Source organism: Anas acuta, chromosome 1 (assembly GCF_963932015.1).
Source record: "Anas acuta chromosome 1, bAnaAcu1.1, whole genome shotgun sequence".
In the NCBI taxonomy this organism is placed as follows: Eukaryota; Metazoa; Chordata; class Aves; order Anseriformes; family Anatidae; genus Anas; species Anas acuta.
In genome coordinates, this window is record NC_088979.1 from 62,234,061 (window position 1) to 62,246,828 (window position 12,768).

The window sequence follows — 12,768 nt, forward strand, 5'->3', positions numbered from 1 at the left end:
TTGTTTTAAATACTAATTTTACCATCTTGCATTCAATAATGACATGTGCATCATTAGAAACAAGCACAGTTTGAAGCTCCAGCTACCAAAGTAATCTCATACAGGCTCATGCAACAACTCCAGTTCACCAGGTAGGGGTGATGGTCCTGGGAGTCGAGGTTTTGGACAGACTTTTACCTCCATTTCCTCCAATGGAGGGGAATTCGTGAGCAAACACTGCAGGCTGCCACAACTGCTTACCATGCTTGTAGAGGGGACTAATACTTGGTTATGAATTTGCCACCCTATCACGAGTCTTACACGACTGCAGCTGAAGGAGGATCCTGGTCTCTGGCTTTTGTGATTCCTGGCTGGGATTAGGGAGAGGAACTACGTTATCAGTTCACTGCACTGACAAGATTATTCTTGACACCTCAGCACAAAACACAGCACTTTTGTTATCTCACACTCAAAAACAAGCCACGTTTTCTCCAGCTCTTCACAACAATGCTACAGTCACGCCACGGGAACTCCCTCGCTTAAAAGACTTGGACAGAAGCAGGAGGCTTAAATAGAAAGCTGAACAGGCACACGTGGCTCCAGCCTGATATTTGGAGAAGGAAACCAATCCAACACCTCAGCCTGAACAGCATGAAATCCACAATCCTCTTACTTCAAGCCTGAGGAAGCTAACGCGTATTAATTTTAATCTTGAAGCGACAGGTTCTACTAAACCTGCAAGAGGTACAAATGGGGGAAGAGTCATACCTCTCCCCCAGCCATAAGCTGAAAATTTAGTATTGCATTTCAGTCTTCTGAACGTAAAACACATGAAAAAAAACAAGGTAATATTTCCCAAGCATCTCTAAAACTAAACAGGCCATCAGTCTTTAAACATTTAGGGAGACAACAGGTACTGCTGGGCACTGCACATGAGTTTCTCCCTATGGTTTCTCCCTTACTCCCAAAGCACACGTCCCTCCATAAACATATTCTCAATGTAGCTGATGCTTTTCACTGTATTTTGAAATAATATCAAAGCTTGCAGTAGCTGAGCAATTTAAAAGTATTTTTTCCCCCCAACATCTTAAGTTACAAATACAATAAATCCTGAATAAGCAGGTCTTAGTTCAGGAAAAGGTAAAGTAATCCTTGGATGTATTCAGTGCTGAAGAAGAGAGTGTGTTATCTCTGTATGTGACACGAACCAAACCGAAGTCAGAACACTGCAGCAGCTCTGATATTTAAGGCAGGAAGCTGATGGACTGGCAGGGGTGGGAAACAAAGGGTTATAAACACTACTCACAGAAACTGAGCTCTGTAGGGAACTTCTCTGTTTAGAGACTTTATCCAAGGAATATGACAAGCAAACTCGACTGCTTCACAGAGGAAACACCCCAGACATTATGGACTTTTCGAGAGAGGAAAACAAAGTCTTCACAAGTAGCACTAGCTACTGGTTAGAACGAGGCACATCCAGATAAAAAGTGATTTGCCCAGAGAAGCTGTGGCTGCCCCATCCCTGGAGGTGCTCAAGGCCAGGCTGGATGGGGCTTTGGGCAGCCTGGGCTGGTGGGAGGTGTCCCTGCCCATGGCAGGGGGTGGGACTGGGTGGGCTTTGAGGTCTCTTCCAACCCAAACCTTTCTGTGGTTTTGTAATTCACAGCTCAAAGACGCTACTAACAGTGGTAGGGTCTCTCTTCCAACCAAGTTTGGGGCCTTTCACAGCACCAAGCCTGCAGCAGGGGGCACGGGCAGCAATGCTGCTGTTTGCTCAGCTGGCTTCTTGTCCAGCAAGGCCACTTACAAACCTCACTCCACGAGCCTTGGTATCTAACACATGTATTTGTCTACTCCAGCTAATCCATTTTCGAGGAATTTACAAGCTGAAATACAAAACTGTGCCTTAGGATCTACAACAAGCACCCACAACCCCATTTTGCATTTGTCAGCATTTATATTATGCTTTTTGCAGTCCAAATAAGATGTCCGGGAAGGCTGCATCATCGTAAATGAACACGCAGAGCCCCTGCTGACCATTAGAAGGTCAAAAATATATGCTGTGAGGAATGAAATGAGCTATTCGCTAGCTTTGCTTCTGCTGCTTTAATCGCAGAGTTAAAACACCACAACCCCTTTAATCAATACGTAGACAGCTCTGTCAAAACCACAGTGGTTCAACACTACCTGTGCACATTCATGCTTTCACAAGGAAAACCACTAGCTGAAAACAAGCAACCGAAACACCCACCAACACGACTATTTGGATAAAACATCAGGCACCAAATTTATGTAAGTGCTGTCCATTAAGACTTGGCTTTTACACATCAAAAAAAAAAAAAAAAATTAAAAAAAGGACCTCCTTCCCCCAAACCCCTGCTCCTTTATTTCCACTGCTACCTACCTTCCTGCTTTATCAGCAGCCAGGCGGTTCTGCCTTTAATCGGACCTAACCAAATTAAGATTTCATTTGAAAACTTTATTTTGCCGGTGGCTTTTGAAAGGGATTTGAAACTTTGATCGACTGGGGAGACAAAGAGGCAAACAGCACGGCTGGCACAGATAGCCGAAGGCTGCAGTCCCCTCTCAGAGCAGGGCCACGGAAGGACTATTAAAGATAACTCAAGGTTTAACATAATTAAATTCTATTAATACAGGGCTTGCCTGCCAGCAGGAAAGAGATGGGCTCGACTTTTTGGATGGAATAAATCAGTTAGGTCCTGCTTCCACAGTGTAAATACAGCCAGGCTGAGGAATAATGCAATCCTCTTGAGCATTTTAAAACACTAAGGGCTCTTCTGGTTGGTAGCCAAAATGTAGCACGTCCCCACACAGAAGTAAGGCTGAGAACGTGTACATTTGGTCACACACAAGAAACCTGTGGTTTAGACAAAACTGTCAGACTTCTACCCAGCTACCTAAAGCCCAAATGCTAAATATTGAGCGTTATTTTTATTGATGAGGCTTATGAATTACAAGGAATAAGATGCATATAGGAAATAAAATTATTCCAAAAGTATAAGCTTACTTATCATGTAAAAGCAGAAAAACCTCAGTTACTCGTTTCCTGCTTGCTCAAGTCTCCCAAGTGGCACAGCAGTTCAGATTTGTTAGTAATAAGCATTTCAGGCTTATCAAGGTTTCTAAATATACACACACGATGACCCCTGCGTTCCACCTTCAGCTTATCAGGACACTGCATGCTTAATTCCTGGATAAATACAACTGACCTCTAATATTCAAAGATGAATCCTTTCATCGTGGCTGCTGACTAACAGTACAATGTGTCAGTCTCGTACTTCAGAGCTCCTATTTACCCAGCCTAGCAGCCAAGCGTTCCTCTCTCCTCGTGGTGGATGTGATCACAGAATCATTAAGGCTGGAAAAGCCCTCCAAGAGCATCTGGTCCAACCATCCCCCTCCCCTGCCACCAGTGTCACCACTAACCCATGTCCCCAAGCACCAGGCCCAACCTCTCCTTGCACACCCCCAGGGACGGTGACTCCACCACCTCCCTGGGCAACCCGTCCCAGTGCCTGGCTGCTCTTTCTGAGCAGAAATGGCTCCTCATTGCCAACCTGAACCTCCCCTGGTGCAACCCGAGGCCATTCCCTCTGGTTCTATCACTGGTTACCTGTGAGAAGAGGCCGACCACCAGCTCCCCACAGCTTCCCCTCAGGCAGCTGCAAAGAGCAATGAGGTCTCCCCTGAGCCGCCTCTTCTCCAGACTGAGCAACCGCAGCAACCTCATTGGCCCAATTCAGGAAGGAAACAAATACACGCTTACTTGCAACTACAAGCAAGCAGTCTGAACAGCAACACTTCATAGGCAGCAGAGCATTCTGTATTTCTCAAGTGACTCTTCCCTTGAAACCTGAAGTCTGTGTGATGGGACTTGAAAGAATGTCCTAACACTGAGCAAGGGAAAGACAAGGATGCACAAGAGTTGGGTGAGCAATTATGTTATTATTCAGTTCAAATATTCGTGCCTCTTCCTGTGCCTAGTCTCTTCTGCAAAAATACCTGCGAGTCTATGGCTGACATAACTGAGAACCACAGCCAGCTCAAAACAGGGATGTGTTAGATATTATTTATCTGAAGACGCAGACATGTGCCTGAACCAGCAGTTGCTAAGCTACACAGCGAAGCAGTATCTTGCACTGCACCTTTTGTTCTCGCAGATAATGCCCACTGCTTCACTGCAGTCTACCAGTTGTGTGACTCTTTGTGACTTTCGTTATTCAAAAATCCTTATTTTCAGTAACTGATACACAACCAGGCACTATGCCGCAAGTTTAAAGAAAAAAACTCACCTAAAACAATTCCAGGCTGAAGGAACATTGCTGGGCCTTCTTGAGGAACACTTGTAGGCTAAATCTGATTTAAGATTTCTGTTAACAACACTGGAGAAGAAGAGCAAGCTGGTATTTGTTTACCAGTACTAACCTGGAAGGTGTTGTCCCATGTCAACACACAGGGCACAATGGAGTAATGTAGTGAAAGGATTGGATTACTTGGGGATGTAGGCAGAGAGATGTGATGATATTTAACAAAAACACACAGAGAAGAGTGTGCAAACAGTTCGACAAAAGGTGCTATAAATGCCTATAAGCTGCAGGAAAACAGCTGTCAGCAGCAAGAGGACAGTAGTACATGCATCATTACCAAGATCACAGCTCAAAATGACCCAGAAAAAAAGGCAAAGGAGATCCTACAGTTTTCCTCTCTCAAATAAAACACTTTCAGCTGTGAAAAGAGATAAATAATGCCATTGCTCAAGGCACTAGCAATACTCCCACTAGAGGGGGGGGGGGGGGGGAAGTATCATTGTGAGCATGTTAAAAAAAAAAAAAATCTAACTAGAACAAGTGCACATTTTTAGGCTATGAAGGGAACAGAAACCAAACTGCAAGAGAAGAGTTTGACTGAAGCAGCTTAGTAATACAAACCCAGTGAAACAAGTGAAAAAAAAATAAAAAAATGTTCCGAGATATATATATACTGATATATATAATGCCTGCCATGCTGAAGGGAGTTCAAACCATCAAGTTTTTCCTCTCTTAAACTCACCATTTAATCATAAATGTAAAAAAAAGAAAGGCAAATATGCTCCTTAAATTACATACCAAAGTACCACAGTCATACATTACCTCCTACCTGCTACTTTCTAAAGCAACCCCCCAGTATTTCCTCATAGATTTCCTCACAAGAACAAAAAATGTTCTCAGCAAGAAGTAAAGCTATGAGCAGAACAGCAACAGCAGAGATATACCACGCAGAAATTGCAAAGCCACAATTTCTCTGAGCTTGAACTGAAGCCATACTGGTTCTTCTGGGCAACGCTGTCTGCTCCAGCTCAGCCTGTTTTGACTGACCCAGGAATAAAAGGACCTTGGTAGCACCCAAAACTTCAGTTAAACAAACAGCTGCATTCCCCCATGGTGCGTTTAAATGAGATATGCCCCTAATCCCTCCAAACCCCCAGCTGAGCAGCTGACAGCCACAACAGGCATGGGGCTGGCCTTCAGCAAAAGCACAAATCCTCCTGGCTCCGCTCAGCTGCGCTGCCCAGTGCTGAGCTCAGCCAGATGCGGGGCGTACACACAGCCCTACACACCAGCAAACCCCTTTAACTTCTGCTGGCTCCCTCTGAGAGCTGCACCAACCCCATATGGGTGTAGTGGGATGATTCAGACAGAAAAACTTCTACTTACATGGTCCCATCGCCAGCTGTCCCCTTCTGGCAGGGGGTGGAGGAGTCGCACCTCCATCGCACCCTGTGGCACATCCCGCTCCCTGGGATAAAGACCAGTAAGACCGGGGAGGAGAGCTGTGGATTGGGGGAGTCCTCTGTCACTTCCCCCAAAAGCTGTTCTAATCCTTTATCTGTCACACGCTACGTTTTTCAATAGATGGCACAATCTCTGGCTTACTTGGTTCACCTGCTGACCAAAAACCCTGCCAGTATCCAGCTGCTGAGTGGAATTACACGTGTGCAGGCAGGGGCAAGGAAGCTTTCACAGCAGCACCACAGAGAGCAGAGGGATTTCCACACTGTCCTAAATCGCCCCTGATTTAGCTGCAGTGACACGGGGATACTTGGAAATCGAGGACGTGACCTGGAGGCATATCTGTCGCAGCAAAAGAGGAAAAGGTGTAGATCATAACGCAAACAGATCAAGAAGACAGCCACAGGAATAAAACTGAAGGAAAAAGATTGGCTTAAACTGTTGGCACCCAACAAAACTGACTGCTACTTTTCCCTCTGAAGACCTGGAGAGGACACAGCACTTCTCTGCTTTCCCAAGAAGTAACTGAAGGGCTTTAAACTGAAATGTGCTGTACCCTGCACTATTAACACCAGAGTAGTACTTATCTGAAGAAGTTTCTTTATGCATATCGTCTGTCTGCCCCTCTCTCACACATACATAATGGCTTTGACACTATGCTGATTATTTTATCCATCATGCTCTGAATTTCATAAACGTACAGTTCAAGCATGAGCTGAGAGGACAGTGGGGATAAAAAGAAATATGTATGTAGAGAAATCATCACCGTTACGACAGAGAACTGTCATGAGAATTTTTTGGCAGAGAAAACTTGCTGCTGCTTTGAGACAATGAAGCCTTGCATTCCCCAACGCAAATATTTTCCCTAGATAGAAGACTCACCCTACTAACTCAGGCTCTTGCTGAGGCACCCGAGCTGGAAGGGGTACCTCAAAATCTCTTAAAGCTGATTTTGGAGGAGAAGGGGGCACAGGCAGGTTAGCAATTCTGATCCCTTTCACCACTGACAGCAGCAGAACTGCCAGCGTGCGTGTTTCTAACGTCAGTACCTCAGCTGGATGCCTCTGGACTGGACGTGCTGAACCCAGGCCAAAGTCTGTAGTAAGACTCTCATTACAGGGTAGTAAATGCCTATCTATAAACAGGGTAGTAAAAAATATTGCCATGGATATAAGCAAATGTACATCTCCTTTGTACACAGTGATTGCTTTCCACATTATCCATTTCTTCTCAACACCAACGCTACCAGCATAATATCAATGCAATGACTAAGAGGGCAAAATAAGAGCAACTTTTGTCATTTAGATACCAGCAATATGTAGAAAGGCTTCATGATGAACTCATTGGAGTGAATTCCTTGCCAAAAGCAATGATAAATTTATGAATTTATCCTGAGCTGGAAGGGATACAACAAGATGAACAAAAAAAATCTGAATCTACTCCTTTGTCCCAAATAAAAACATGTAGGACTACCAAAAAGATTAGCAGCAGAAGGTGCCACACACCAGTTTGCAATCAAATGTGCCTTTTACTGAGGGCCTTATCTCCCCGAAAATGATGCCAATGGGAAGACATCCTCTGCTTTCAGCCAGTGACAGGTCCCATGGCAGCCTGTTGTTTCCTACCTGTTTGCCCAGCTTATCGTTCTCAAGGCTGAACAAACCAGCAGACAGTTGGTTTCTTCAGGCTATTCTTGTAGCTTGAGAGTAAGCTTCAAGGCTGCAACTTCTCAAATATTTGCAGATTGACTCAACATCACAGTTGCCAGTTCCTACTCTTACAAGTTGCAACCATGGTGCTTAACATGCAAGGGAAAAACTCAGCTCCTACATGGTGTAATTCAATGCGAAAGGTAATTCTTACAGCTGGTCAAAAGCATGAAAAAACTCCCTCAGCTCTTTATCTTTCTTAGAGTCTTTCCCTTCTCTTCAAAAGGGAAGAAAAATGTTTTTTTTTAAATCTTAAACCAGACCAGGAAGAAACAGAAATACAAATATCAACCTTGATGCCTCCAACCAGCACTTAGCTGACGCTGTAATATTGGATTCAGCCTCCAGCCACTTGGGATAAACATCTGTTCAAAAGCAGAACTGGGCCAACAGTGAATTTCACAGCCTCCTTATAGAAAAATGAGTCTCTCCTGTTCTGAATGCGACACACACTGAGCCTGTAGCTGTAAGTCAGTCCCATGCACAACACTCTTGGGAATTCATGATGAAGCCATTCTTCCTCTACAATTAAATCCCAAGAAAGAACGTTCCCAAATGTATTTCACAGGATTATAAATCACAGCTGTGCCTGATGTTTGCTTCTGGTTTTGATCTACTCCACATGTGGTGAGATTCAGTTGAACATGAGGCAAAATTCAGTGTGGAAGCTCCTGCTGCAAACCCAGGCAAGAAAAGTTAGGGAGCTACTGAGCCGACCAGATGTAAATGCTGTCTGCACTGTCGGGTGCACTGAATTTCCCTCAAGACTACCGACCAACCTGGCTAGATCACAATCACAAGAGCTTTGAAGGGAACTTCGCATACAGCCACAGGCAGGAATTTTGACATTTGCCTGCTCTGCTGTAACATCAGTATGTGGAAATACCCAAGGTGTGCCTGCTCAGAGGATCCCCCCTAGCAGAAGCCCACACCACCATGCCAGCTGTCACTGAAGAAAGCTCGTGCTGCCTCCTGCCAAGCCACTGGGAAGTGATGCTGCAGGCTGAGTGCTCAGTCTGCGTGCATCTCCCACCTTTGCTCTGTGATTACTGCTTCATCTGTGCCTCAAATCACATTCCTGCAAACAGAAACACCAGATCCCAGACACCTTCTGAGCTCTGTTCCCCAGCTCCACACAGGCGTGGGAAGACACCTACCCAACAGGTGCAAGTAGGGAGTGAGAAATGAGACTACAGATTAACATAAAAGCAAACCACTCCATCAGGACTAAGCTGTGACTACAGAACAGACAACTTTTGCCTGTGTGTGGTGTCTTTGTCCTGTGTTTCCAGGGCCCTAAAACGTCTTCAGTCCATGCAAACCCATTTTAACACCTGAGCACTCTAAAAATGAACAAAAACACAAAGATAGAATAAAAGCCAAGCTCCAGCATACAAAACCAACTGTTTAAATTTTTACCATACCCGGCAATATTCTTCCGATAAGAGCATCTAGCAGCCAAAAGGACTCCTCTTCATTCTTTGTAATAAGAATCAGGTATCCAGCTATGAAATTCATGCCCTGAAAAAGAAAGAAGAATTTTAAGATGCGTACACTTACCTTAAGAGTTTCTAGTTCATTTATTTTGATTAAGAGCTAAATTACCACGGTATATAAAGTGAGCACATCAAGTACAGTTTAGTAATAAAGGCCACTGTTTGAGTAAGCTGTTAAACCTGCAAGAGGACAGCTGGTGAGAATTATTATCAAAGCTCAAGGAGAGAAAATTAAAATAAAAAGCTTAGCAGTGTATAATTTACATTCAATTTTCCCTTTTTAAAAAATCCCAAAGCCCTGTCCCAGTGTTAACTGTTGACTGTTCTGACCAGCACCAAAACACAGCTGATCTGGACGTGCAATGCAAACGTAACACACCTGCAGGTGGACCACACAGCTGCAGAAGGAGAGAGCCTGATCCAAACACTCCTTTGTAAAAAGCTGCAGCTTTTATGAGCTGTTGGTGCTTAGCCCATCAAATGACTGTACAAATCATTTGTTTCCTCTAGTACCTCCGGTACTGCTCATGGTAGGCAATGACTCTGGCCACTGCAGCTCCTGCCTTTCAGTGTAAAAAGGAAGGGAAACAACAGGAAGGAGGGAGGGGGAGCTACCAAAAAAATTATGAAAGCTTAGTCAACCCATAACTGGCCTGTTCAAACTGCATAGAGAACACACAGGTTGTGAACTGGTATTCCCCATAAAAATATTGCCTCAGCCTGAGGCACTTTTTTTTGTGTCTGCCATAATATCACTAAGTTACGGCAGTATTACTAATTTACTTGCATAGTAGTTCACTTTCTTTGGATTCCTCATCTTGAAAACAAACAAACAAAAAAACATTTAAGTGTATCTTTTCTATTGTAAACAAGATGACAACTGCAATATCACCGCAAGCACACTTTGACAATTTACCAAAGGTGTCTCTGAAAGTTTTCCTAAGCTAACAGGAAATTATCTTTAAATATTTACAGGCTATGAAAGCTGGTGTTGGTTACACTGCCTTCTTCAGTTCCATCCCTTTATTTGGCCTTCTTCCTTTTCTCTCCCCTTCCACGCTTGACTTCTCCAGCATTGTCTCTCGGTCTCCTGAGTGCTGCCAGTTGTGGACCTGAAGAGATGACGGCCACCAAGGAGGCCCTTCACAGCCTTTGGAAGCTACAAGATCCTATCTCATCTGAAATCTCATTTCTTGCATTCAGCAGATTTCACTTGCCCATCCCACCATACAAGGCCTTGCAACACTCCCACAACAGGGAAACATTAGGACGTGGCACCTTCCCCAGGGCTTCGTTTTCCAGCTTTGAGTCACTCAGCACTTGTTATGGCTCGGACAGACCTTGTGTGGCCTTACACGGTGCTCGGCCTTCTAGCTAGGGAGGCAACGATTTGTTTCGAGGCCGACAGCTCAGGAACTGCATCTATCTATGGTGACAAGAGACCGCTTGGCATTGAACACGGCACACACAGGAAAATAGTCTTAAGCATAAATTCACAGGGCTCTTGATTTTAGGCAGTGCCATGGCCTTGTCACAGCATGACCATGTGAAGCCCAACACACTCCCAAATGGGGAGCTAACTGGCAGCAAATACTACAAATGTGGTAGAATTGTGAAAATGCCCCCTGAAGAGCCTTCAGATGACAAAAAGAACTCTGCAAAATACTAAAGTTCTCATTTTTTACTCCATTTTCTAGTGTTTACAGGGTGTCTGCTATAGTATAGCAGGCATCACAATATCTACCTGGACAAAATCTGCTGCTTCACTAGTAGAAAACATCCTTTCCTGAAACATTCCCTGATTTACAACGTGCCTTGGAAAGCAGATGCTGCTGGCCTTTGGTTTATAGTCTAATTATTTTTAGCCAGAAAAAGTAACATTCATCCTGTGAGGACACCAGAGGCAAGAAGAAAGGAGAAAAACTAAATAAATCACTTTTTTTTCCTTAAGTTACCTTTCATCTCCAATGTTCATAATGCCATGTGCAAAGATTAGCACACCGATTAAACAATATAGCAAAACTTTTCAACAATTGGACATCTATTTTGTTTAGAAGCCAGCACGGTTTAGAAGCGGTATGTTTCTACCTTGATACAGGGGCCTGACCCTTGCAAAACAGACTATTCACAGTTCTATTCCTTCTGTTATTCTCAACACTTTAAACATCACATCTTAATAAATTTATAATACCAAGAACAACAAAATGGAAAAACCAGGCATCTTTTACTCCTGTTTCAAATAATCTCCATACTACAGCTGGTTAGTATACACAAGAATAATTTGTTTTCATGACTTTAATCTAGCGTTAAGCCTCTCTAAGTCTCCTCCTTAGTCTCCTATTTTCCAGATTTCAGTAAATATAATTCATAATCTTCTAAACTTTGGAACAATTGTATATACCGTACCAACTTCCCCAACTAGCATGAGATACAGCTTAGCACTTGCATCTTTGGTGAAGAAAGGGAAGACTTTCTAAGTGAAATTCAAACAATTTTTCTTCCTACCTGTCTGTCTATACTTGGAGACAGCACCAAATAAATGCTACTATTTCCTTCTACCCAATTATCCCAAATCCTAGGTGATATATCACATGAGCACTGGTTTTCCTGTGTTTTGAAAAACATTCCAGTGAAAACAAAGACAACTGAGATCTCATCACGACTCCTACACACCAAGGACTATTCCAGGAAGGATGGCAGGAGGGGGGAAGAGGGAAAGACAAGCTCTCTTTCTCCTCTCCAAGGCATGAATCAAACCAAATACAGTGAAGTAGCTACAAAAAGACCCTGGGGAAACTCACAAGGGTACCTGAACATGCTTGAAGTGATTATTTTTTTTCTCTCCCAGGGCCATTTTAAGAACAGAAATTGTTTGTGGATCTGCTTCTGAAAGTGCACATTCAAATGGGCAACACCAATTACCACTGGTGAAATGCAGCATTTAGAAACAAACGGGGGGGGGGGGAGGGGGGGGAACAAAAAAACAACACAATGACTACATACCTGACAATATCCTACTGCTTTATTGTGGTGCCCATATGCTACCAATACATTGTAGAGTGTATCCTGCAGGCAGGGATCAGCCGTTTGGCGGAATTTTATGTTATCTGGAAATGTTCTATTCATGTCTAGACAAAAGGGAAAAAAAAGAACAAAATTAAGAGCTGTTCCCTCCTTGGTCTTCAAAGCAGACTTTTACAGCTTTCCTGAAGCACAACCGAAACCTTATTACACTGTAGTTTTGGTGGATGAATTTTACCAAGAACCAGTTTTACCTCTGTTTTGGCTAAAAGAGCATCTACACTTGAGGATAATCCATTCCTAGAAAGACTAATCCTATTAGGGTACAGAAAACGATTTCAAGCAGGACTAAAGAAATTCTCCTGCAGAATGGACTCAAGGCCTGACTGCAAAAGCTTAAATGAAAGCAAATCACTCGTTTAGACCAAAAAAAGAAAAAGAATTCATACAAAATTTATCTAGCAGAGTGGCATGAAATGATCTGCACCTCTAGGAAAACATTCTCATAACAAATCCAAAGATCTTTCAGTTGGCTTATCATTCAGGGGGCTTCAACCAAGCATTCCCAAACAACTAAAAATAAATAGTCTCGTTCCTGTAACTGAGCACGTCTCCCTGGAATCACAGTATTTTTTTTTTCCCCTATGATGTGAATAGCAGGACTCACCTCTCTTTACAAAGGCCTAAACCATGCAGGTTTGAGCTAGTCACCCAAACATCCTTTGGTTGTTGGAAAAACAGGCAGAGTTAATTTTTAGCTTGCTTCACTCTATA

The 12,768-nt window shown here is 43.5% G+C and overlaps 1 protein-coding gene across 2 annotated transcripts in view; it reads right to left on the bottom strand.

The window, feature by feature from the left end:
• The window catches only part of GRTP1 (growth hormone regulated TBC protein 1), a 32,242-nt gene that overhangs the window by 7,068 nt on the left and 12,406 nt on the right, over positions 1–12,768 (bottom strand). For both annotated transcript variants that reach the window (XM_068679066.1, XM_068679058.1), the window contains 2 exons: positions 11,977–12,101; positions 8,902–8,998 (listed from right to left, as the gene is read on the bottom strand). In XM_068679066.1, coding sequence (XP_068535167.1) covers positions 8,902–8,998; positions 11,977–12,101 — 222 coding nt within the window. The remainder of the gene's footprint in view (positions 1–8,901; positions 8,999–11,976; positions 12,102–12,768) is intronic.